The 27998-nt window shown below is 38.2% G+C and overlaps 1 protein-coding gene across 5 annotated transcripts; it reads right to left on the bottom strand.

The window, feature by feature from the left end:
- Positions 1-27: 27 nt before the first annotated feature.
- Positions 28-27982, bottom strand: phka2 (phosphorylase kinase, alpha 2 (liver)). 5 transcript variants are annotated; one of them, XM_041272230.1, is made up of 34 exons: positions 27773-27982; positions 27346-27488; positions 23736-23894; positions 22870-22917; positions 22269-22437; positions 21635-21717; positions 21032-21112; positions 20619-20717; positions 18882-19028; positions 18665-18718; positions 18089-18211; positions 17263-17358; positions 16750-16857; positions 15160-15238; positions 14806-14940; positions 14421-14530; positions 14031-14175; positions 13752-13830; positions 13294-13463; positions 11561-11737; positions 11200-11288; positions 10807-10940; positions 10169-10325; positions 9795-9874; positions 9429-9507; positions 8798-8927; positions 8086-8187; positions 7867-7985; positions 7386-7409; positions 5955-6008; positions 3266-3439; positions 2791-2844; positions 2453-2653; positions 28-1875 (listed from the first exon to the last, which is right to left on the bottom strand). In XM_041272230.1, the coding sequence occupies exons 2-34, from the start codon at positions 27421-27423 to the stop codon at positions 1702-1704; spliced, it is 3711 nt and encodes a 1236-aa protein (XP_041128164.1). In that variant the 5' UTR covers positions 27424-27488; positions 27773-27982; the 3' UTR covers positions 28-1701. The 5 variants fall into 5 exon arrangements, with proteins under 5 accessions (XP_041128164.1, XP_041128167.1, XP_041128165.1 ...); XM_041272233.1 differs by lacking the exon at positions 5955-6008; XM_041272231.1 differs by lacking the exon at positions 7386-7409.
- Between the last annotated feature and the right edge of the window lie 16 nt (positions 27983-27998).

Here is a 27998-nt window from a genome sequence, read left to right as displayed (position 1 = left end):
AAACAAAATAAATATCACTACAACATCTTAACATTGAATCCAGTATTTTATTCCTATTTAAAAAGATCAATGACATTAATACATTTAAAAATAATAACATGATGCAGTAATTTGCTCTGCTTTATTACCATATTCAGAGTTTAAATTAAAAAGAATATAAATTCACTGTTTTACCACAGACTACAGTTTCCTGTGGCCAATGAGCCAAAACCAGCATTTGCTGTCTTGCAGTCTTTTAACTGAATTTTACCATTTCAGATTTTCACATTTTTGGATCCAAATATACAGTATTTAGGTCTCTCTAAATACAATCCAGACACCTTCTGAAAATCAGATGGCATTTAACCCTATGTTGACATAGACTATCAGAAACTTGACCCGGTGCCACAAGTACAAAATCAAACCATGAATGTTGAAAGCTGAATGGAGAATTCTGCGTTTGACCTCTTTGATGAAAGTACTGTAAGTGCTTGCAGAATCAATGAGCTAATTAGTAGGACTCCGTTTTTTCAACAGGAAGGGGGAATCATTTGATCATAGCAGAGTGGTGGCCAACCCAGGCATCACGTTGCCATGGAGTTGGGTAGCAGTTTGTGTTATATTATGTACCAATCGCCTGTGATCTTGAGCACTGCAGGCTATGGAGCTGAGTAACAATATGTAGAGAGTTCACTGTGACAACTTAGCAGAATACTGTACATTTTCTGCCACGACTTGTGCTGTTTGCATTATATTTGCTTTCTCTAGCATGGTATGACTGTGTTATTTAGTAAATGGTCCTCTCAACGGAAAACCAGGCATGTTGTAGAGTGTGATGAGCAGCTCCACATAGCCCTGTATAATGCCCTCACTAAGGTTTTTATCATGAACCGGTAAACGGCAGGTACAAAACACTCATAGTCTTCATTATAAAAGAGTATCAATACAGTTAAAACAGTATTACAGCTTCAACACTCATTTAAAACCTCATATCAGAAAACATAATTATTAAAATATTTCCAAAGTGCAGTTATTTCACCACAATCATTTGAATTAGCCACAATATGGGTCATTCTACAGATAGGAGGAGTTTAAAAAATTTCAAGTAATGAGAACTTTGAACTACAAACTGTGAGATAACAACCTAAGCACTGTAAACAAAACTCAACAAGCTGGCTAACTCTTACTCAAGCATATATATATATATATATATATATATATATATATATATATATATGCTTGAGTAAGAGTTAGCCAGCAGTATTATTAGATCTACCTTACCATAGAGTTATGGCAATTACTGTTGCAGTCACAGGCCTAATATGTATTCTCATGTTCAGCAATTATAATAATAATAATAATAATATGGTACTGTACATGTATGTAACCCTTTTTCACACACCATGCAGCCCATTTGTTTGGTTTATGTTTCCATCAGAGGACTATGTATATCAGGTTACGCAATGAAACAGAATGCCAGCAGTTCTCCATTCCTACAAGAATACACATGCTTTAATAAAATAAATAACTACCACATCTGTCAAATGACCCATATACCTGAAGATGAATTTGGCACCATGACTGCTTATAATACTGATTAAAATAGTACCTAGTTATACATATTTAACAGTTTTGTACAACCACAGTGATGTAGTGTGATTTACATCTCACCTCAATCAGGTATTCCTCTACCTAACAACTAAAAAATCCTGTCCTGCAATGTTATTGCATCAGGCAACTTGTATTTGGAAGGAAATCCTGTACGTAGGTAGCGACTGCTTTGGAAAGGTATGTCATAGTACCAAAGCCACCACTAGGGGCGCTGTCATAGAAAAGGTTACAAATTCCGGTGGCTGGATCTTGCTCCAAGAAGTATTCACTTGCTCCATGCGCTTTCTGCAAGACAGTTAAACAGAACAGTTTTACCTCAATGAGCATACTCCATCAGCACACTACACCAGTACTAAAATCTTTGCATTGGATGCTCTTAACTGTTCTTGGCCCTCTTTACTTCCCTGCCCCTGCTCGTACTGTGAGACCTCAGGATGCTGATATCCTTGTAGTCCCAAAAGGACTACTTCTGCTTGAAGTTGGATGAAGCCAGAACTTTTAGCTATACAGTGCCTTGTCTTTGACATTCTATTCCTCACAGTATTAGAGATGCAAACTGTGAATATTTGTAAATCTAGACTTGAGACTTATTTTTTGACCTGGCTTAATAATAAACATTAATGATGCTGCAGTACCTATTGCTCTGATCTCATTAGTGATATTGTTTTACTACTTGAATTCACAAGTGGGTTCACTAATTAGTTCCCAGACAATTTCTGCATGCTTATATAGAAGTCAAACTAAAAATTGGACTACCTAATGGTACCTTAGGTGAGGTAGTCCAAGATTAGTGCTAAGCTGGATCTGTGAAACACACCTTTGAAAAACGTCAGTTGAAGATTAAGACTAGCGCTGCGTTTACCTGGTCTTGCCGGAACAGGTCGTTGGCTATGTGTACAATGTGGTCGATGTGGATTATCCCCCCGATACTATGCACCTCCATGTCCGCCACCAGTGTGAGGACCATGATGGCTTCTACCAGCAGCTGCCGGTACTCAGGCTGAGGGACGTGGTTCAGCACTGACTCCACATGAACGGCAAACTTGATCTCACCTACCGTCATCTGCATTAGAACAAACCCTGAGTTATATCAGGTGGTCTATCATAGCACGCCGTCACAAAGCGATTATACACGGTGCAACAGTTTTATTAGGACATGTCACGTGACAGCCAAAACATCTGTTCGATTTTGAAAATTACCTCTCGAGTGGTTGAAGAAGGAAGCACGTATCCGTCAATGGACAGGCCATGACACTGAAAGAAAAATAAAGAGAGAATTTTTGCTGCTTCGCTCTATTCTTCATCTGACAAATCAAAGGACTTCATTCCAAAAGCCTGTTGGACCTAGAGATAATGGAAGGTGAGGGACAGTGGCACTGGCTACATTTAGACATAGTTTTGACCATCACAGTTCTATTAATTCTTACATATACAATTGAGTCATGGGCTTCTGCCAATTGTATTAAATTGTTTGGCATTTTTTTGAAGTGGACTGCTGAGACAACTAAACATATTGGTTTTGTTCCCAGTGAATCAAACCAAGGTCTGTGCATGGCTGCGAAATGGTCTCAAGTTAGTATGCTTCATAATCAATGACTGCTATGCCACTGGTTCTGTATAAACATTATTAACCAAGCACTGTTTTCAGTCTCCCCATCCCTGTGGTGTTACCTACCTTCTGGAGGATTTTCCACACTTTCTGGTAGAAGCCCATGGGGACCCTGTTTATGGCCCCATCAAGGCGCCTCCTACGCAGCCACTGGCCTTGCCGCTCATCCCAGTTCATGTGGGTCCCCCCTAAGCCGGTGGGAGACATGGCGCCGCTGGGGGACGAGGGGCTGCTGCACCTCTAAAAGGCAGACAGGCAGAGGCAGTGAAGCATGGCCACTATGTTATCTCTTTAAATAAATAATTCAAATAGGCAAAACTTTATATGGTTTGCTTATTACATGCTAGGCACTGATTAACTTTTGACTGCTACATCACTTCCACATCAACTGGGAATTTGACCTTAACAGACCTAAACTGTTAACCCCTAACAAACACTTTGTGATCCTGACAGCACAACAGGGGGCTTGGACTCAGGAACCAATTCCCAGTACATGTTAGCGCAGTGGTTTTCAAACCCGGTCCTGGGGACCCACTGTGTCTGCTGGTTTTCACTCCAACTGAGCTTTCCGTTACTTAACTAGATCCTTAATTTAAATGATAATTTGCTTAAATTGACCTTTTCAATTGTTTTCAGCTATTAAGCAGTTGCAGAGTTACTTATAAAAGTAATCTGCAACTGTTTGAGAGCTGAAAACAATTAAAAAGGTATAATTAAGCAAATTATCAGTTCAGTTAAGAGCCTACTTAAGTAATTGAGAGCTCAGTTGGAATGAAAACCAGCAGACACAGGGGGTCCCCAGGACCAGGGATTGAAAACCACTGTGTTAGAGGACACTGTGCTGCTGGAGGACTGATGCTAAGCAAGGCTGTGTCTAATATTTCTTAAAAAGCAGGGGTGTCTGGTGACCAAGAGAAATTCCAATATCAGACTAATTAATTTAGAATGTACTAATTTTGCAGGATTAACATACTGAGCATCAAAAGAAACTTATCACTTATATTTGGAAAAAATTCACTAGATGGGATCAAAAAATGACAAACTCTGTTTTAGAGCAGGACTTTTTATTGTGCTGATTAACAAATGACATCACGAAGATGCTGCAAAATGATCTGTCGATCTTGGGCAGGTGTTGTGACTCTTGGTCTGTCATTGGCGAGTGTGCCTCTTTATACCGTCTCGCCAGGTTTGAAATTGCTGGCTGTGAGCACCCAAGACGGTGAGCCACAGTACGCTGCCCTAGTCCAGCCTCCATCATGCCGATTGCATGAAGGCACTGCTCTCTTGACAGATGTGGCATATTGGTTTTTTTTCTGTAATTCTTTATTGCTTTTATTCAAGCTTGCAATTTAACAGCTGAAATCACTCCATATCCAGTGTCCAATCAACTGTCTCACTAGTTAGGTGATTAAGTGCATATGCTTCAGTCATTGTCACTCAATTGTGTCATGGTCAAGGATGAATGATCGAGTGATTAAAAAGAAGCCAAAAACATTTTGTCAATGTCCATCATTTACATATCTTTTTTAAAAAAAAATTAAATAAATTTATAGAGTTATAATAGTGATAAGTTTCTTTTGATGCTCAGTATATATAAATGATCAGAATTAACTGAAAAAGGATCACTAGTTAATCTAAACAAACGGCGACATTGAAAAGGCAGGTTGATCTTCCTTTTGGGAAAGAATTAAAAAAAAAAGGTTCATCCTGTTATTGGTGAGATGAAGGACTTCAATGATCATTTTAAGAAGATGCACACAGGGCCAACAAGATACAAATCAAACAGCTGCAAGAGATCCACATGCAACTTCCAAGTAAAGTGGATTCCCTAGAATGCAAGCAGAGACTGAAGACATTTCCAGCTCTCTGAACTAACCTGCTGGGTCAAAATAATCTCCTGCCTGTCTCTGTGCCAGGAAAAAGTTCATAAAGTGACTACATATCTAATATTGATTCTCAACTCTTAACCTTTTTCTGAACTGCCCTGACCCAAGCACAATAACGTTTAATTCAGAATCTACAGCAAAATCTACAGGAGGTCACCATGGAGATAACCATAGGTAAAGGGGCCAAAGGAAACATTTCTCTTAACCAGTCCATTCCATTCATTTTAGAGAAACTACTACATTTTACGGTATTCATTCCTTCGCACTGCAACCCACCCTTTGCATATATTTTTGTATTATGTCCCCCAAAAAACATGATATGGACTTTATTATAATTCCTCAAAAGATTGTTCCAAGGGCATTCTCAGTAAGAGAAAATATATATTTTTTTGTCCTTGGTTGTATCCAAAATTCAATCTTAAATATTAAATGAATTTCAAACCTACACTTGTATAATATGGTACTATTTGGAAAGAAATCTAAAGGGACAATGCTTGATTTGTTTAAAGTTCACAAATTCAAACCCATCCACTATACTTGAATGCATAAGAAATTGGGAAAAAAGCACAAACAAAACAATAGGAAATAATGTAAAGAATTTGAAGATTGGCCAATTATTAATATGAGACAAGCAAAACTTAAATGTTATTATCAATAGAAGCATATGTAGTAAAATGTAGTAAAATAACCGTGATGGTTTTGTGACCCAGATAAAGGTGCAAGAAAAAAAAAAAGCGTGTTTTACCATTGGTCTTATATTTCCACAGATAAACTATAGCAGTTAGAAACACAAGAGGGTGGTTTACCATGAGACCATTAGTTATCCCATGATAAATCAGTCCCCTATTGCTTTATTATTGCATGGTTACCGTGGAGCGAGGAGACGTTACGTTGCTGCCAATGGACTGACTGCTGAAAAAGAACTAAAGAAAAGACAACAAAAAATGAGAAAATACACAAAGCAAATGGTTGGACGCGCAAGGCAAAGAGAACAAAGGGTACAGAAAGTAAAGCGAAAATTGTGACACAATCTATCTTCAAAAATCAAATCTCTAAAAAATAGAAATTTCCACACAACACAACAAAGCACAAACACATGCAAATAAAGTGCCTCTACATGTTGCCTTGTTTTATCTGAAGAGCAGAACGCCATTGGAAGAACACCTTTTGCGAACTCCAGTTTTCTCTAACTCTCAATTCACTAGACACTCTTGAACTTCTTCACAATGGGGTCTGATAACAAAATTACTTATTTTCAACAACCTTTACAACAAACATTGGTGTGTTAAAACAAAACAGCTGGGCGATCCTTTAGTGTTTTAAACAACAACTGCAGATGCAGTCCCTGATAAATAATACATTTTTAAATAAAAATCTGTATCTTTGTATTTCTGTTGAAATGTCTCATGGATACATTTTGTTTAAATGTGTACTAATAATGGCACATGTAATAATACTATAAAACACTCAATGGTGGCATATTTAGCGATACTAAAAGAAATGTATAACATTCTATGACAAATGTTTTGACTAAGTCTTTCTATAAAGACATTGTTTGGGGGGGGACGGGGGGGACGACACAAACTTCAATCAAAGTATAGTAATTACAAAAAAGAACTGAAAAGGTAAACAGTGACAGACTGCCACCATTGTTTTGCCACTAACTTGATCAAAAAAAACTTTCAAAACGAAGCCACGTCTTTATTAGAATGAATTAGTAGTTGTAGAATGCCAGTGAGAAAACACTCGACACAATTAAACCATGACACATTCTGAAACAGATTAAATGTGTTAATATAAACACGTTAACTTGTCGTCAGTTTAATTTGTTATAATACGTTTGTAAGTGTTTAGCGGCTACCTCTATCATGTTGTGCGTATTTTCTCTTGCACCCTTTGCTCGAGGTGCTGACACAGCAAAGCATACGTGAGAAATACACTCAACATGATTAGAGGCAGCCTCCGAACACACATGAGAAATGTCAACAGGAATAAAAAGAGGGGCAGTTTCATTTAACAGCAAGTCATTTAGAAGGCAGTGGAGCTTTACATTTCTCTGTATATCATTTTTTCTAGTATTGCTTGACACAGGCACGGCATAGAATGGAAATAAATGCTTCTTGTTAGTCCTTTTTCTATGCTCTAATGATTTCACATCTGTAGAAGTTATGTTTAATAACACAAAGGATTAAGCTGCAAATGAATGTGGTGTATTGCTGGGGGCTAATGTAAATGAGTTCTACAGTAAAGAAGGAAAGAGCATGCTCAACAAACAGTTTTAACTTTTCAACTTAACCCACACTTTGTGTCATCCGATCATCCAGCTGTATTGAAATTAAGTGAGATAAAAGACAATTAAAACTTCTGTGGTTGTTATAGGAAATGCTAACCATCAAATTGTGTGATTATAATACCCCCCACCCCCACCCCCCATACAAAGGGAGTACTTTTATAATGTAGTTTAAAATGTAACTATCCTACTAAATACTTAGAGACGTGTATAACATGTAACACAGTCTATACCACACAACTGGGTCACCTCACACATCACCTCTTCTATGTTACTGCAACAAAAACACAATAGTACACGATATTGAATACTATTACCTGAGTAGACTGTGCAGACAGTATATAGAAAGCTCAACTTGTATATAACACTCAAAAATGTGTAAAATGGTGCATGGCATACGCTGAAAATGACAGTAATTTCATCCTAGTTAAAGTTGTAGTCCCTGAGATAGTGTTTAACATTTAGTTTAACCTGACAGTGACTTGTCTTACCTGCTTTATCTCACTCTTGAGCCTAACGATACCAGTTCTCTCAGTCTTGGTGGCTCCAGTATGGCCCACTTCGTGGATTGAGATTGCAGGACTGGTGGCTGATGATTCCATAGGGCGCACTTCAGACACAAACACAAAGAGAAGCAATCAGAAATGCTAGTGCATGAGAAACAATTCCATTTGCCTTGTACTATATGCATATCTGAAGATCATACTCACCATTTCTTTCTACTCCAAATTCCTTTCCACTGAGAATATGGTGAAGCAGATTCTTCATGTCTGAAGGACTGAGATTCATTAGGCTTTCGGAGGCTTCTTCCCCTGGGTTAAATGGAAATCAAAATACTAAGCATGAGTTTTATGACATTTTAGAACTCAATTTTACACTATGACCGAACACACCACCGAGTGTCGTCTATCATGCAAAGGGTGACGTCATTTTTAAAAGAGTTAAATCGGCTTTGCAAGCCTGACTCCCTTTCATTTTAAGAAAAAGAGTAGCAAGATAATCTTAACAAAATGAATATTGTCAGGTTTAAGAGGAGATAGTAAAAGGTTTATGTTTGTGGTAAGTCATAGGGGGTGTTAGCTCAACACTAAAATCACATCTAAACATGTACACACACAGTACAGTACATAAATATTCTTCAAAATGGCATTGAAATATTCTTTAAATAAAATTTAAAAGATTCTTTCTTCTATTCCAATAAACCTATCTCCTGTAAAAGTCCTTCTTGGCTCTGAGCCATTATAAAAAAGCTGAAGGGCCCAGAATGCAACACAGCCCCATTGTGAGAAGAGGGCAGGTTTATTTATACTGTCCTTCACAAATTAATGGCTTGTCATACGCATCCCTAACATGGAGACTAGGATATTGCTGCACATCAATAATGTTGTTTATGCAATTACACACACTCTCATCTATTTATACCTGAACAGTGCAGGCTTCGAGTCAGCTCTGTTGCCATTACTTGAATGATGAGTCCGATCCGCAGTCGGAGCATGTCACCAAATAGGGAGGGCTGAGACCTCACATACATTGCCAAGTAAACCATGATCTCCTGAGATACAAAACCACACATGCACACACTGGGTTAACAAACAGCACGGCCCTGCTTCCACTTGTGGGGGGCACTGCTGCTTTAAAGTAACACTTTAATTGACTTTCCCCTTACCATTTTACTACTGCTCCAGCACTGAGCAATTGGAATTGCTCTCTAAATCTTCCCTGACCTGACTTTGAGCTTGCATCGAACGTGCAAGTGCCCGGACTGGACAACCTTCCTCATTCCATTCAAAGCATGTGATAATGTGACATTGTAACCCTGTCAACCCCACCAGTGAGGAGGTGGGGCTAGAAGAGTTGAAAGGTCATATTGTCACATGATTTAAATCTTCAGTCCTGAGACCCACTCAAAGCCAGGCAGATGTAATGCACACAGACTCACCTTGCACACCACATAGCCTTTACAACCCCTCAATCTCTTTATGTTTGATACAAACTCATTGGTGAATAATAATTGCAAGGTAAAAGGTAAAATATTGGCCATGACATCCAGTACCTGTGTAAGAACGGCTATGCTTATGTCTTGTCCGCTGGCTTCATAAATCAGGTTATTCAGTTGTTCGGGTGGCAAAGGGCTGCAAGCAAGTTACATATACCAGTTAATCAAGGTTCCAATAATAAACTCTGTGTTGCCATTCATAAATCACACTCATACATGGTCTTACATTTACAATACGGATGGTTTAGTGCTTATCAAGATCTGTGAAACCAGTTGCAAAAAAATCTTTCTTACAATAACAAACTTTTCTGTTTTTTTGTATGGTTCTATAAGAACTCCCTTGTGATCAGTATGGCTCTTGATCTAAGCACTAAACACAGCATTGCACTGCTGAAAGTAATATTTTATGTCTAAAGGTCTTACGCTGCAATAACTTTCTCGCGAGGCTCAGGAGGCAGACCCACTGTAAGTTGCTTCTGGTGAGAAATCAGGTCTGTGCAAGCCTGGAAACAAAACATATAAAGACAATGTTAATAATAACCTCACTATATTAGGAAGATTTTCATGGTTTTTCAAGGTTTACCAGAGGATATGCACATTGCTATGGCAACAAAATGTTTAATAAACAGGATACTCAGTGAATTGGAAAAGTAGTTATCTAGCTATATTAAAAACTTCAGCAGAGATATTAATACCCTGCTGAAAATGTCAGGTTATGTATGACCTGGAGTGTAGGAGTTCTTTTTGTTGTCACTCTAACAGTATGGTGTATGTGACGCATCAAGACAGTTCCCTACCTCAGCCAGCACTTCCACCCTCTTGTGCAGCATGCCGGAGATGTATCGAATCAGCCCCCACTCCTGGTTGATGCCCGCCTGGCAGTAAAGCTCATTGAGCAGGCAGTGAACGGTGACACCATACTGCCCAGAGAGGTTCATATCCCAGTCAGGACCCCTGCAGCCAACACAGCCAAGAGATCAACAAAGAACCACGGGACATGGGCAATGGTCAAATTGTCTACAATTTATACTGCAGTGTTAAGACCGGACATGTTACCAGAAATGACAGTGTTGACAACAGTGAATAAGGTAATTGGACAATGAACAGTTTCTATTTTCTTCCAAATGCAGGGTAAGTGCTCTGTGGGGTGCTCTGTACTCTGTGGAGTGCTCTGTTGGGCGCACTGTGGAGTGCTCTGTGGGGTGTTCTGTGGGGTGCTCTGTGGAGTACTTTGTGAGGTGCTCTGTGGAGTGCTCTGTGGAGTGCTCTGTGCGGTGCTCTGTGAGGTGCTCTGTGGAGTACTCTGTGTGGTGTTCTGTGAGGTGCTCTATGAGGTGCTCTGTGAAGTGCTCTGTGCGCTGCTCTGTGGGATGCTCTGTGGGGTGCTCTGAGTCAGTGTACAGATTTAAAGATGGGTTTGACCCGACAGACTTACTTTATGACATACAGGATGTATAATATATCTGCTTGATCTTGAAGAGTAGGACATTCCTTCAGTTGTTCTGCAAGGGACTGGCAGTCAACATTGCCATGTCTGTCCCTGGGCAAGTGCAGATCAGAGTCTGGATTCTGTTAGACACACACAATATCTGCTTGGTTTCAATGTTTCAATCTCCATCTCTTATGAAACATGCAAAAACAAAAAAAGAGAGGCCAACAATTTGGACTCCTCCAGGGCAGGCTTACTGTAGACTGAAAAACTCTAGTAAACCCTGACAGAAAGGACATATATAGACACACACACTTGTTTGTTTAGTTCCTCTACTGTCATATCTGCATTAAACACAATGTACCGTTCAACCAGTTAGTCAAAACAAATACCACCAACCTTAACCTCATGCGGCTGTGCGTCAACCAGATTCAGTGACTTCCGGTGCTTTTTCAGGACATTAGCAGTAGGCAAATACATTGAAACTTCTATATAATAAAAAAAGGAAATACAGTAAATACAGAAAACATTACCAGGCAGTGTCTAGAAGTTGATGAGTGTGAAAATGCTACATTCATTTTAAATAGAAAAACAACTGTACTTTAATGTTGTTTAAAAACTCTTATGGTGTTTAAAGACCAGTGCAGTGGGTAAGCAGTAGCTGGTCTCTAATTGAGAATTTGTTTTCCTGGCTGGCTGATATACAGCAGGAAGCAGTCATCATAGCCTCCGAGTCCTACAGAAAGGAAGTGAACCTTACTGGGTACTTCGAGCCCCTTGGCCTTGGCCACCATGGAGAGAATGTCCCGGGTGGTGTGCTCTGCGCTGAACACGTGGTGCTGTCCGGGCGTCTGGCAGATCGAGGGGAGGTGAGATTTTGGAGCCGTGCTTTGAAGCAAGTGTTGAATATACTGATCAAGCTCATCCTTGACATTATCTGAAAAGAGCACAAGGGTACCCGAAATCTGAAATGTTGATTACAAAAATCCGAAAAGAACACGTCATACACATTAGGCAACATTTGGTCTCTTTCAAATGAAAAATAACGGAAAACTGAGCCGTTATCATGTTGTCAAATTTTCTGTTTTCTATTTAGAGAGGAAAGATTAGCGGCTAGGTGCGTAATGGCTTCCATAATGTCATTACATCAGAACTTGCATTCTTGTTATGAGGTGTAAAACAAATAGCAATAAGGATCTGGAGTACAGTGTTACATAGGGGGGTTGCACTGGACTGTACAGAGTAACTTACCTGGCTTCCCTCTATAATCACTTATGAATATGATGGATGAATAATAAACATTACATTTCTTCTTTGAATGTTGAAAACCTGTAACCATTACACCACACACACATGATTGGACGGTGTAGGAAGCACACGTGCTTAAAATCGGAACCGTAAGATTTTGAAATATGTGGACAAACCTCTTTTTAACCTACATGGGCATACGTGTAACAGTGCCAGCCAGCTGCATGATCCTAATATGATCCTTTTTAGTTTTCTGAATTCGAGCGTGACCCTTCAGCATGGTGATTATATCAACAGGAGTACAATAAATCAGTGGAGCAGTGCCGGTTACCCCCGAGAGCAGAGAACAAGTGCAATTGAAAACACACATGGAAATCCAGCTGGCTGCATTTCCAACGAAGAAGCAAAACAAAAAAGGAACAGCTTTTCAGCTTATTCCCGTTAACATGTTTTTTTTTTTGTTGTTTTATGGTGGCTGGGAATTGCGTACACACATGTGCAGCGACACCACAAATATTATCCATTTACAATCAATGTAGTACCTTCGGTCTCGTAATTTATAACATCACAGATACCCTAGATGAAATTATTCTCCTGGAACACTCAAAAAGACCATCTATCATATATCATGACCCAGGGGACTAGTCTAACCTAGTGATCCTCACTTACTATCTAACTGAACAATGCCTGTTCAATTCAATTAAAGGACGTGGCTGGAAAACAATCCTGGACTAGAATGGATTGGGAGAACCACAAGTAAGTACCAAACTTGATTGCATCCACATCCTAATTGGGATTACCCCTAAAAATAGGTGGTTGTTGGAAACAGTGCTGTAAAATGCTCCAATATAATTTAGGGGTGTCTTAACTTGGCAAGGTATATGATTAAATCAACTCCTAAGTTTCTTAACTGACTTTAACAGGATTGTAGAAGTGTTGAGAGATCTACAAGCGTTAAGAGCTCTAGAATCGAATAAGTATAAGTGCTGAAATATCTAGAATCAAATACCTATAACTGTTGAGATCTAGAATTGAATACATACAAGTGTTGTGAGATCTAAAATCGACTAACTACAAGCGCTGAGAGATCTAGAATTGAATAACTACAACTGGTGATATATCTAGAATCGAAAAACTAAGCGCTGAGAGATTTAGTATAGAATAACTACAAGTGTTGATAGACCTAGAATCGAATAACTACAAGTGATGAGAGATCTAGAATTGAATAACAGGTTTTGACAGTACCTTTATCGATGTCATCTTGTGGATAGTCTCTGTGCTGGTATTCATCGTTGTCGATGCTGTCGTAGTCCTCCTCGTCCACTAGCAGCTGGTCGTCGCAGCCCGGGTCCAGAAAGCTCAGCTCAGTGTGGAAGGAGGTGGTGAGAAAGCTGGACAGCTTGCCGGTCTGGACCCTGCACAACAAAGGCAACCCGTCAGGCACTGGACAGCCAGGACCGTCCACTAACACAAACGAAAGGGGGGTTTCTAGAGCATGCAGTCTTTAAGAAAAGGGCAAGGCCCAGTTATATTTATAAGGATACAGTTAAGTTTCACAACATGTATTATTGCTATTTGTAAATATTTCTCTGTGTATATTCTATAATATAGCCATCAATGCTGGAGTGTTTAACATGCTCCATTGTGCTAAGCAGGATTAATCAGTAACAATGAAACAACAAAGCTCCGGTCCGGGTCGTGACCTTGCCCCGCCGAGGTACCCATCCTGCAGTTTTCTGAGTGTGGCGAGGATAGCAGGGTCAATGTCAGCTCCGCCCTCAGCTGAAAGAGAAGAGACAAATCTGTTCTTCAATCACACAACATAACATCCAATCTTAATTAATAATAACAAACTGTCATATGTTTTTGCTTTGTTTTCTGGAGACTATTCATAAACAAGGCACTATGTTTGAGTGTTTTTGAAGTTACATATCTTGTTTCATTGCCAGATGGTAACAGATTAAATTAGCGAAGATCCTTACTGAGCATGCTGTGTGTGACGGGGAAGGTAAGGGTGGGACGCCCAGTCATCCTCCAGCAGGAAGTGAGGTATGCCAGCTCAGTCCGCAGCATCTCTGCAATCATGCGATTGTCCAGAGCGAGGTAGAAGTGGTGCTGGTCAATGAACTGTGTGGATATGGGAAGGTCAAGGCATATCAATAAACGAAACATGAACTGGCCAACTTTAGCAAATATAGATAATTTTAAAAGTAATACACCGTACAGGCAAGACTGGATAAGTATAAAATGATGGCTAATGCAATCTAAAGCTATACCCCATTGCTGTAAAATGCTCTAAAAAGTACCGCTATGGCTTATCCCGGTGCTGTACCGGTTCATCAAATCAACCACTTAGTGCTCCTTATGCTTACCTGTGGAATAAATGTATAGATGCGATTTCTAATAACATACACCTTAGAGGTTCCAAGAACACCAATGTGTCGATACGGCCGACCACTCAGCTTTAACTTCTTGTTATTACCTAACAAAAAAAAATAAATGCAAGAAAAAACAAAGCATTGCTCATTATAACCAAATCAGATTGTTTTAAATGAAAATACACTTTAGTCATCTAACACTTGTGCCTGAATTCCTTCAACCCTCCCAGAAAAATCTACAAGGAGTTAACAAGAAGTATATCAGGAGTACACTACATATCCATGGCCACAGTTGACCATGGTTTGCAGTGTTTTTTATATGCTTTACCATACCTCTCTATTGTTTACAATCCTTACCTATGCTAAAGGGATTACTTACCTAGCTTTACATAGATGTGACTGAGAATGCGGGCAGGCTGGACTTGAATGGGGTGCACCTCAGCAATGGTCTCCACCTTAATACCATATGTGTGTAGGAGCGTCTGGATCTCTTTGGTTTCTGCCAAGATGGACACTGAACACCAAAGAAACTGAAGATTTATACTGGGATACACTTAGACATGTCATCTGCTCAACGTTTTCAGCAACTTTTTTAGTTTTCTCATACCAATCAGTCTAAAAAGAATACTAGTCTTTTTCACATTACCCGAAAGCAAGGCATTCATATACAAGCACAAGTAAGGTATATGAATAAAAACATGCACCGTGATTTGAAACAATAGGGGTAACAGACCTTGCACAACAACATCCGGTTTGAAAGATGTTGAAAATCTTCTGTTGAGGGGGTCAATCTCACCGGCGGCAAGAAACCCCTGCAACAGCAAAACAAAATGTGGCCTTACTGTAGGAACTGAAGTTTGTCTTTAAAGCAAGTAGGAAAAGGTAAGTGGTTATGTTTTTGTTGAAGTAACAAAAGTCTAGACATGTACTTTCATTTTTTTTTTTTTTCAAAATACTGCTGGCATTGCTGTCTAGTTTTGAATTTGCAATGCTTTTATTAAATTGGCAAGGTAACTATAGCAACAAGTGACAAAGACCAAGGCCAGGTTGACCTAGAATGTCCGGGTGTTATTTTTGTTACTGAAGCAACAAGATACTAACGTGTGTGCAAGTTGTAAACACCCTCATCGTCACAGGAAGCGCAAGCTTCATTTCTGTGAGATTGTCTCAGGAGAACGCACAAGACAAAAACTGGAAAATATCAGCTCTCACTTAAATCTAGCTAAACACCCCAAATAATTAAATAACCTTGGAAGAAGACCCGAATATTGTTAAAAATGACTGAAATGAACTATATAAATTGGAATCACCATTGAAAAAAAAGAAACATTAATATAATAATGAATCAGTTCATTATGGCCTCCCGGACTAGTCATTTCAGTGTGAAGAAAATCTTTCATTAAACAAAGGTCTGAAAGGGATAATGTCAAGAGTCATCACCCTGCAAAACAAATTGAGTATTAAAGTAAAAAAAAAATAGAAACAGGTTACAGAAAATAAACTCTGGGAATGTTATAAATGCAAATTTGCATAGAGGTTGATGTTTGAGTAATGTAAAGGGAGGGGTGTACTATAGCTAAGACATTGTTTCAATTCACAAAGGGGCTGAAATAATACATTATGGGAGTATACAGAAGGAGAATAAATAGCGATCTAAGAAATTGAGTGAATAAATAAGAACAAATGAATTGGGGTTTAAGTTTGTGTTCCATGTATTCTAATTCAAATAAATATTTTTTAACAATAGATTGAATTATGATTTCATAACATTTTATTAACTTGAATTCACTGAGTTTGTATTTTGACATTTACTGACTCATATTCACTCAAACAGTTATCCTGCTTGTATATTCATATTTTTTGTTTACTGATTTAAAAGTATTACTATTTCCTATTGAAAAGACAAAACATAAACAATTTTGATTAATGCATTCTAGTCCATGTATTTGATATTTACATAGTGGAGCTCAGAAATTTCCTGAATATTATTGATTGCTAAAACTTTCTTGATATTAATATTATTTTCTACTTTTGTACCATATCTATTTTCTTGTAAAAGATATAACGGTGTTGTGTGATTTACTGCTGAATTGTTTTCTCTCAGCAGTCTTGAACTCAAAAGGAAGATGTTTATAATTACAGAGTGCTAATTAAATTAACAAACCATCATACCTATTAATTCATTGTATCCTTAATTTGGGTATTTAATAAGAGTTCTTGCTACAGCCAGAAGTGTCCACATACATTGGAGGCCAGTGAATTTCACCACTTCCCAGTAAATAAATCTATTTGCATACTCCAGTCCTACAGGCCCTGTATGTACCTCAGCCAGCAGACTGCCCAGGATGTAGAGAGACTGGCCCCACATGTGAGGGAGTTTTCCTGCTGGGACACGGTCCACTGTATGTGGGTTGCTGTACTCTTCCTCAACCTATAAATACAGAAACACACAGAACATTCATTTCTAAATATCCCGTTTGCAAAAGTGTCCTGCAAAGCATACAATGTTAAAGGCTAACAAACACCTCAATTCGCTGTTTCATTTCATTGACTTTTGATGTATCACTCTAAATGTGTTCTGTTGCTCCAAAGAATATCTCCTCATACTTCCTGTGAGATGAAACAGGATGTGTGGCTTACTGAAGTTACCACGGTTACTTCAATATGATGTTGATAAATTCAACATTACAGTGGAACAACCGTTTGTATATTGAAGATCCATTTTGCAGAATAAAAAACTCAGTGCAAGAGAAGTAACTGAAAACTGAAACCTGTGATTGCTGTCCCTGATCCCATTTATACTAACGTTGAAACAGAGAGAGGTGGTGGCTCCTACCTTGTCTGGTGGGACTGCATAGAGTTCAGGGACTAAACGTATACCATGCTTTCCTCTAATGAGAATACCCTCGAGGGCTTCTCTGTACTCCTGCACCTGTGAACAGAAATCAAGAGGCTAGCAACATCAATAGCTCTAATCTTAATATCGAAAGTGAATAATCATAACATTCTCTTCGGTTATACAGTGCCTTAAAAAACTGAAATAAACTTCTAACCCTCTCTAAAACACTTGAAGTAGGTTTCATGGATGGCAAACCTGATACTAACTGACAATGAAAATGGGCTTAAAAAACTAAACAAGAAAACATTCCTTAAACATGTCCTTAAAATTGTGTTAATAGGGCCCAATGTATCCGATAAGTAAACACTATACTAAAAAATGAAACTCATGTCATGAAACTGTCAAACTGACTGCAATACTAGAATTCTGAAGATCAATACTGTAAAGCCATAAATATTTGCAACCAAAATATTTGGCCAATCACACCCATAAAACCTATTTTGCACCAGAAATGTTGGCGACCTGTTGCAATATACAAAGTATGTATTGTTAGTGGAATTTGTTATTCATGCCAAAAATGTTTGCTTTTTTTTTTTCATCCATGAAAAACGCATAATAAAAGGCTTGCAAATATTTATGGCTTTACAGTATATAAACAGCAGAACTATGCAGTGTGAAGTTAGTGCAGAAAATGTTATGAACAAGGAGTTATTAATGAAAACAGCAGGATACAGCCCCACCTACTGTACGAACAAGTGAATAACAGCTTTCTACAAACAAAATAGCCTGCATATGGTTCTTTGGTCTACAGAATTTATCTTACCTGCACCTGGTCACCATTAAATATACCATCTAATATCAGGTATGTCCAAAAGATTGGCCATTCACATTCGATGTTTTCAAACAGTTTCAGCTCAGCAGGGTCGTAATGCAGCCTGTTGGGGTCCTAGGATAGAAACATTCATTTTAATCCTTCAAAAATATCAAGACACCGGAACTAAAGACCTGTGTCTGAAATGGCCTGAAATACAGTATTCTTATATGGTTTTATCTTCATGACATACAGTATGTGAGAAATGTAGGTTTAATTTGGAAAACCTATACAATAGTACCATTGCTCTCAATCGAAAGGTGTATAATGATATGAGAAATTAGCCCATTTAGGGCAAACAGACATATCTTTTCAGATAATTTAGAAAATGTGGATATGTGTATACTTAATATGAAAAGAAACATTTTCAAATTCTTTCAGATTTTTCTAGACATTACTGAAAGCTGCAAATGTTGAGAAGATTGTTAATGTATGTTCACAGTGCCTAAGGGGTAATAATATCTACATTAATTGGGGCATTTAGCATAAGCTTTACATATCTGGTTAACCATTTAACAAGTTCAGTACCTCTCTTGGTGTTTTATACCCGTCTCTTAGAAATCGGCAGCAACCATAACGTCCCTAAAGAAAAAAATATGAATAAAACACTAGCATTTAAAGCAGTGTAAGATCTCTCGTCAACTGCAAACAAATACAGCTAGGCCAATAAAGTTAAAATAGCATTTCTTGTGAGCAGATTGGCAGATAAATAACAGAGATTTCAATGCAAGAATCCCTAGCTTACCTGCAGTTTAGTTATGATTTCATTTTTTGTCACATTAACAAGTTCCATGTTTTCCACTGCAAAGGCTGGGAAGGAAATAACCGACAGGAGTCCAGAATCGATCTCTTTGGATGTTGAGGCTCTGGGCAGCATTGAGCAAAGAATAGACTGCAAAAAACATAATCACAATACAATATACTGTATAGACCCTCATAATGATGTGATACAGCCAACTGAAGTGTCTTTTATAATAGGAATGACATACAATCATATTTGTCTAGCTCTGGCAGTCTGGACTTCAGACACCACCTGTCATCATTAGAAGTGATGATTCCCAAACCAACAACCACCAATTAATTTATTCGTTCTTTAACCAGGAATAAACCCACTGAGACTAAAGCAAGATGACCAGAAACAGACAGCAGTAGTTTCATATCATTAAAAACAACATCACTCCAAAGGCAATATGATACATTCAATCAGGAATCAGAAACAGTTACACTTTGACAAATTCTTGGAACCTACTGATTAAAATAAATGTAATATTTATGATGTATTCTAAAATAAATGGTTTATTTATCAAATGCAATCATATCCCAGACACTCTGGTCCAGACTACTCCACGCCATAATGGAGCTGCAACTAAATGCTTGCTGGCCAACACAAGACTGTCACTTGATAAATAAGTGTAAGACTAGGGGGTATGTTTACTAAAGTGTTGCGCCTGTCAAAATAGTCACAAACCAGTTACAAACGTGTCGGAAGCCTTGGGTGAAATGTAATAAGACAAGCGCAATGCTATTTGCGACAGAAGTTTCTGTTTGCGGTTCAAGTGTAGATGAATATGTAATTAAGGGCGTTCCTACATCAATTTGCAAAAAAGAGGGCGGAGACAGTGCGCATGAGGGTTCTCAAATATTATAATCAAATGTATGAAGGCTGCAGGCAATTACGACACTTATAATTTCATCAATTTGTTAAGAACTTTTGAAAGCATTTTTAAACAGAGTAAAATGCATCTCAACAGCTCTCAGTTTATTGAAGAACATGTAAATGATCTAACTGTCTTGACAGCTTGTTTGACTGTGTGTTCATAACGTTATTTATGTCATCATGTTTAGTGTTTGCTCCTTTCATTTTTTGAGGTAGCGTATATATAGTACTAGACCGGTTTCCAAGTCAATTGTCTCATTCAGCAGCATCTACATTGCTCCAAAACAGCTGCCTAAACATACCATCAGTTTCATTTTATTCATGCAATTTTATTTTGCTAACAGTGTGTAGTAACCCACAACTATTTTGAAGTCCGACCTCATAAGCACTCAGCAGATAAACAAGGTTAGTTCTGGGCAGTATGCAGAATGTCTAATCAGTGCTGCAGTGAAGTTCAACAAATGCCCCAGAGAGGGTATCTTGCTTTAATGTAGTACAGTAGGTGCTGTCCTTCTGATAAGAGGCTAAACAGCAGTCCTGTCTGGGCAGTAATGATCCAATGGAGCTTTTCCCTAATGTTCTCATTAAATCCCAATATCAGTGCCGTACAGCACATGCAAAGTGCATGTTATTGTGTGATTTTAGAGCTGCTTTGGCCTGTGTGCAGCAGCATAAACTAAAAGCTGCTGCCCATTCTGTGTCTGTGTGTGTGTTTATATTAGTGTATATGACTGCATATTTAACCAGGGCTAGCGTTTGACACACGATGAAGCTGTTTCTTTAGTTGAGCTCATCTTGAATATTGCATTAAGGTCGTGCTGTTACCTGGCAGTGTTCTACTTCATCGGGAAGAACGTGAATGACTGACTTTGGCCCCCCGTGTGCTCCAAACAGGTCCAGCTCATCGATGGCTTCAAGGGCTGCCTGTACAAACACACACACCAAACACACTGGAGTTAACAACACAGGTTTGCACTGTACCCTGCATTTAATTCACAACAGGTAGGAAGAACAGTATAACAAATACAAAAACAAACCAAAAAAAGAGGACATTTTCTTAGTTTTGAGATAAAGCTGCATCTTTACTATTTGAATGTTTTTTATATACATGCCTATCATGTGTGAAAACAGTTTTTACCCTTCGCTTTTGCAGTAGAGACCACCTTTTGTGGAAGTATTAACTGCAGCTACATAACCCTGTTGCCACATACTATAAGCTATATGAAAGGTCCCAGTACCTTGGCCATTCCCACAGAGCTGCCGTTCAGTTCCGCTATTCCCTGGTTTGTCTTGTCTCCACGTTCCCACATTCCATAATCCTGAAGAAACAAACGTGACTATTTTGTTTTAACTGCTTCTGGACATATTGGAATATTATACTATCGGTCATCACCACACACCGCTGTTTTAAACCTGTGTTTTTGACGAGGAGCTGAACACTACAAAAATGAATAAATACAGTAATATAAAGTCTATAAAAACACTGCCACCTCCTGGAGGGAAAAAGAACTTCCCCTTCGTGTTTGACATGGCTGTATTTGGAAGCAGCACTGGTCGAGGACATAAGATCAATGGAGTCATTTCTAGAATGCAACTGGAAATGGAAACTCAGCAGATAAAAGTACAAACCCGAACCCGAACCCGAACCCGAACCTTAACCTGATTCTGTAAAAACTGAAGTGATTCATTTTGTGCATCATGAAGGACTTCAGCCTCCATTCACTGATAGTATAAAGCCTTTGTAAGCACAAAAGATCATTACTTCTGGCTTAAAGAGATAAAAACAACAAATAACAAGCACAATGAGAATGAATAAAATAATAACATTTATGTACACTTACTGCAACTTTGTAGGCCGCCTCTATATAAAATACAAGGTTCTGTACAAAGGCTACTTCATCCAAATTAGATATGATGCGAAGACCTGAAAAAAAAAAAATCAGACAACATTTCAATATTGCCTGAGCAATTTCAACTATTTCATTTTACCTTTTTTGTTCTGCTCTCTTTCTTCCAATATGGAATTGCGCTTCTAATATACACAAGAGCAGTAAGCAAGACCAGAACAGCATTTTGTTATTATAGTGTGGAACATGAAAATCGGCATATCTCAAACTCAAAGTACCAGTAATAAAGCATGGGAAAAACAAAAAGATCTTTACAGTACTAGCACAACACTTTGAGTGCCACTGACGTGTTCATGTGAATTTCTGGCATTGTCACAATTTAATTTAAAATAATAATTAGATGTTGTTTTCAGGTACATTATATTCATGATGAACCCTTGTGTCAAGACTTTTAATAAAAATATATTAATTTGTTTTAGAATCATTGCTTTTAAGACTAAGAGACAGGAACAAGGAAACAGCGCCTGTTCTTGCACTGGAGTTACTAATTGTATGCTCCTGTTTGCTTGTAAAGAGTTGTGTTTGTTCACTTGTGCTTTTGTATACAAGGTAAGCAAGTATCACTGACCCGCAGCTGTCATCTGGGCCAGGTAGAGCAGGTAGAGAGAGGTGGCATCCACTTGTAGATGCCCCCACTGGTCATCCTCCACCACAGTGCTGCAGGTCGAGGTGTTATACTTGGCATGGAGACAGTCCTTCGTACTCTGAGTGTGTTTGAACTTCTCCACTTTCTCTACCTGCAACGATATCAGTACTGAGATTCTCAACATGACACAACTTAGACTCTTTCTCCTATTTATATATATATAAGTTATATATAATTTTTTTTATAACCAAAATAGTTATGTCATAATGAATTACTGTTTTTTTATATATATATATATATATATATATATATATATATATATATATATATATATATATATATATGAAATTCACAAAGCCATTTGCTCCACAATGTCATTAGCACCATGTTCTTTCTGATAAAGAGAAAATACACCTGTCACAAAACCAGAAATAAACAATTAAAGAATACTTAGAGCCCTTCAGTTAAATTCCTGAGTTGTCAAAGTGTTATAACTTCAATGTGTGTTTTCCTCCTTTCAGAAAGTAAGTGTGCCAGTGGTACTGTGGAATACATGTATGTCTCCCCTCTGTTTGAAGCTTACCTGTCTCATCATGCACTGCAGTAGCCCCTGCATTAGTTTAACAACACTCTGCAATACAAAACAAAATAATTTCTTAGTGCCTTTTCCCTACTCAAACTGACAATGGAATGGGCACTGTTGAGGGCTATATTTATTCAGGTTTTTATGCCATTTGTTTTGTTTTTAATGAAAGGAAAAATGTAACTGTTAAGGTTACACAAATAGAATAAACCAAATAACTTAGGCACTTTGAACCTTGTAACCTTCCCAGTTGTATGGTATTATTTTTTTAAAAGTTTGTTACCTAGCCACAGGGCTTGTGGTTCTTCAGCACAATCTGAAATATTCTTGTAAGCCCATTTTATGAAAGCTGAAAGTTTTAGGGTTAATTATGTAATCTGAATTTTGAAGGAGAATTTTCCTACCTACAAGAAAACTACATGTAAACCCAAATTGCTGAAAAGGTACTGCAAAAATACAGTGTCAAAAAGGTAAGACCTGTTTTTATTTTTGCACATAAACCAAGCGATTGATTTCTTTTCATATGAATGTCTACATCCTGAAAACTGAAATATGTACAATGGAGGTAAGGGGCTGGGTCAGTGTGCTGACTGAATTATTCTAAGTACAGTTATAGTATACACAATGAGAAATAGAAATATTTACTATTATCAGTTCTTCCTATTAAAGGAGTGCTACCCAAGATTGTAAAATACATTGCTCTACCGCTTATTAATATTGAATACTTTAATCAATGATATACAGCACAGTAGAAAATCAAAAACCTCAGAAATAGGAATGGGTCAGAAATGCGTTTAAGCTTGTAATACATTACGGACATGTAAAGCACTGTGCAGAACTGCACCATGTTCTGGCTGCTGTTGTACCTGTTCCAGTTCGTATGCTTTGGCTTTGTCTTCGTCCCGGTCAGCGTTTTTCCGATAAGCCATTCCCAGACCCCAGACAGCCAGGATGCTGTACACGTTGTCTCGGACCCAGGCATCTTTCTGCTCCTTACTGGCTGACAAAAGCCCTGTCACAGGATTCTGAAACACGGAAAACAGAAACTCCATGTCGCAAAGAGCAGCTGTGTTGTATCTAGCAGAAACATTAAGGATGCTGTCTGTTGGTTAATGCACAAGTAAAAAATAAAAGAGGGGACGTTTCATTTTTTAAAGATACCAGTCTCAATGGGGCTAACTAAAATGGTTTCTATTCACCCAATTTCTAAGGTCTAAACACTGACACTGTTTAGATCATTAAAATAAGGCACCAAAAACCAAACATTTAACAGTGCATGGCTGTGAGTCTCTTCTGAGTATTACTGAGTATAAAAAATATAAAACCAGAAAGGCTCCTATTTTAATTATTTAAACAACAGAAGGGTTTAAACTATCACTGCTGTGTTGATCACCTGAATAGAACCCAAAGGGGGTTATGCATGAGATCAGGCGGTATTTCCAGACAGTCCTGTTATTTCTCTGTGACAGCTTTTTGCCCCATTCATAAAATAAGTCAGGATACAAATTATGATTTGTGGAGAAGAGACAGTAGTTTATTGGCACATTTTCAACATCAAATGAAATTGTGTTTTTAAATGACTATAGATACCAAGCAGTTCACAGATAAATGGAAAGAAATATTAAACAGTTAACTTACATCAGAAGTGTTACATCAGAGGTTGTGCCTAATGCAAAAATGATATCCCTTTTGAATAAACACTATTATATCATTTACTTTCAGAAAAAAATATGTAAGCTTACTAAACACAGTATTCATATATATATATATATATATATATATATATATATATATATATATATATATATATATATATATATATATATATATATATATATATATGACATGTCATATATATATTATGAACATGTTACATGTTACATGTTACAAAATTATTTCCCATTAACTGTTTTTCCTGTGGACTTTTCAGACATGCCCTGTACAGACATGTTTAGTCCCTATTCTGGCCCTCTGTGTTTGCCTAGGCTTTGTCAACAGGACTTCAGAGCTGCACATTCCACTCATAGTGCCCTAGTTAAGTCCAGTGAGGTGTTAACAGTCAGTGGGGCTATACATAGATCAGCGACAGGCTTATTCCTTGATTCGCCTTGGGATTTTAACCAAATAAATACTCAAACAATGAAACAGAATATCATGTGGAAAACTGCCTCTCTGGATCGTGCAAGCAGCCGGGGATTTCAGTAATGTTTTTATACTACGTCCTTACCACCGATTTCCTCAGGGAACCGTTCTGTAATATTATACTAGTTTATTGTAGTGAAAGATATCTAGTTATTAAGTTCAGGCAAGGGACCAACAAAAAGTATAGAGAATTTCTTGCAACAATTCATGTGGCCTTTTAGCAGGTGGCCTTAAAGCAAGGTTTTACTGCATCATGAACAGTATATCACTGTGGCCAGTGTGTGATCACTGTAATCCCTGTCAGTACTTACTATGGTTAGGACCCAGGGCATTCCTGTGACAGACATGCACTGAGTGCACAAGACAAGTTCACATACTTAGCCATGCACCTGCACCACCACACCCCTCCTGCTCTCGATTTTTGTATTTTCAAAAGCTGACAGGTACGAGATTTCAGTTTACAAAAGCTCCCATATTTTGAAAACTTAATGTTGACAGGTATGTCATAGAGTATATGTCATCCCCCCCCCCCCATAAATTTATATGGACAGGGGTATTTAAATATATTCTTTCTCTGCTTACTATGTAATAAAAGAACGACTCTGAATTATATTAAAAATATAATTAATATAATAGGAGAGCTTCATGCCTTGCCATGAAAATAAAAACATTTAAGGAAGAAAAACGAATTTGCGTGTTGTCGCGCACATTCAGAATTACGCTGCGCTTTAGCAAGTTTTACTGTTTTTAATTATAAACACACACACGTGCGTGCACGTGTGCGCACACACAAACACCTTGTCTAAAAGTTACATTTCATTGACATTAGAACCGGCGACGACCCGGTTGATGGTGCTTTCAACCCTAACAAAAAAAAAAAAAAAAAGAGATGGTACTATACATTGGGATTTGCATTCTTAATAAGCTATGTGATGGGCAGCCCATTTTCAGATAAGTGTGTGCTACATATGGCATGTGTTGCTAATGTTTTCTCCACATGCTTTATATAGTACATATTTGAGCTGGTACTATATAGGCAAGATGTCCTTGTAAAGTATTGGGACTAAAAATATATTCTGTATTGCTGTCCAAACTATGACTTACAAAGGCTAAGCATAGCATGCACTTGACTTGGCTGCTGTCATGCAGATATGGGATATAAACAAATTGTCTTTGATAACATAGGAAGCATCTCCTTATCAGTACAATTAAATGAAATCACTTAAACTCACAAACCAAAACAGTTCAAATGTCTGTCTGCTTTTATATATGGTTTAAAAACCACCCTATAAGAACAACAGCGCTAAACTTCCTACAATAAGTGCCCCAATACTGGGTGGAAAGACATCTACTCAGTAAACAAACATTATGTATGTGGTTCGTGGGTGGATTCTCCTTCGAGAAACACAACATAGTTTCCAAGAAAAATGTGAAAGCCCGTACAGGCTGGTTTGCTGAACCCCCTGGGACTATAGCTAGATGTTACCACACAAAGTTCTATGAAACTATTTACTCAAATGCTTTAGAACATTTCCTTCAGTCTGCTTAACATATATGCTTATTCTGTACTGTACAAAACCAGTGCTAAAAATCTACCAATGTGTAAGTATGTATATAACCAGAGGGATTTGTGATGGCATGTCATACATTTTTACTGCATACAGGAAAGGGGCTGTATGTAAAGATCTGTCTGCTGCAAGGGGTGGGAGTTGGGTCCCAAAGCTGGGGGAAACATTCATGTCCATGAACACTTGTTAGCTGTTTGAGTTTACTGTGTTTCAAATGTAACACTTACTCCCTGGACATCAACTCTGCTATACAATGTATAATCGTTAACACTGTGTGCCGATATACACTGAAAGGGGTTATTGTAATGAATACAATTTCACATTTCAATTATTTCATTTAAATGGGATCCTCAATTATACATACTGTCACTGGAGGTATAAAGGCAGTCTTGCCTATATCATTAAGAAGTAAATGGATTATAACTGATTCTGTGTACATTTTTTCAGTGACAGCCCTGGTACTACATCACTTGTACTGTAACTGCACCTTACAAGGTGATGGAAGGCCATTTGGAACGAAAATACAAAGTCTGTGTTTTAACCAGGGACTAAATAAAACAAACAAAAAAAACAAAGGACCGTGACTAATCCCAAACCTAATGAACCCGCCAGTCAACACAAATCATGATTTTCTGTTTTGTTCCCCACTGATATCAAGTACCTGTAACTCTGCATTAGCTGAATAAATCTCACTGACTGACAGTACTGTATGCAACGACCTGCTTATACTGTAGTGAAGGAAACGAAGAGAATGCTAATTACATACCTGGTGGCATAAAATCGTCTGCTGTACCAACCTAGCATAGCCGTCCAGCCTCACTCCCGAGTTACTGCGGCTTCGCATCTCTGCTTGTTTTCACCTGCCCAACTATACTGGCCGCCTCAGTCCGACAAGTTCCTAGATTTTATCTTTCGGGGAGGGGGAAAAAAGAAGCAAAATCTTACTGTGGCCTTCCTGACATAGCGAATCGCACAAACGCATAGAGACAGTGACAGTCCTCCTGCGGCACCAGTCGCAGTACAGATTGGATTGTATCTACACACATCACACGGACGTCACCAGCTCACAAACATCATCTGTCACCGCCGCTATTGTATTGAAATATTGCTTATTTTTTTAAACGTAAGCAGAAACATAATGTATAGAATATCCTTATTGACAGCTACATATGCAGTAAAGATACGGAACTTACCCAGCCGAAATCTAATTCTGGCATAACCACTGATGTGTCTTATGCAGCTCATTAATGTATTCTCGGGCTACAGCACGCAACGTTTGCGAGGCTGCCGTTTCTTTATAAATCGACAGTCCATTAGCACAGTTCTCGGAGGTATTCTGCAACAACGTAGGTTGAGCCCTATGGTTGAGCCTCTCCACAGTATAGTACATAGCCAGAGACTAAGTGAACAACGTGAAAT

The sequence above is a fragment of the Polyodon spathula genome, chromosome 15 (assembly GCF_017654505.1).
Source record: "Polyodon spathula isolate WHYD16114869_AA chromosome 15, ASM1765450v1, whole genome shotgun sequence".
Lineage (NCBI taxonomy): Eukaryota > Metazoa > Chordata > Actinopteri > Acipenseriformes > Polyodontidae > Polyodon > Polyodon spathula.
Note: the sequence above shows the minus strand (reverse complement) of the source record. Positions and strands in the feature narration are given on the sequence as shown.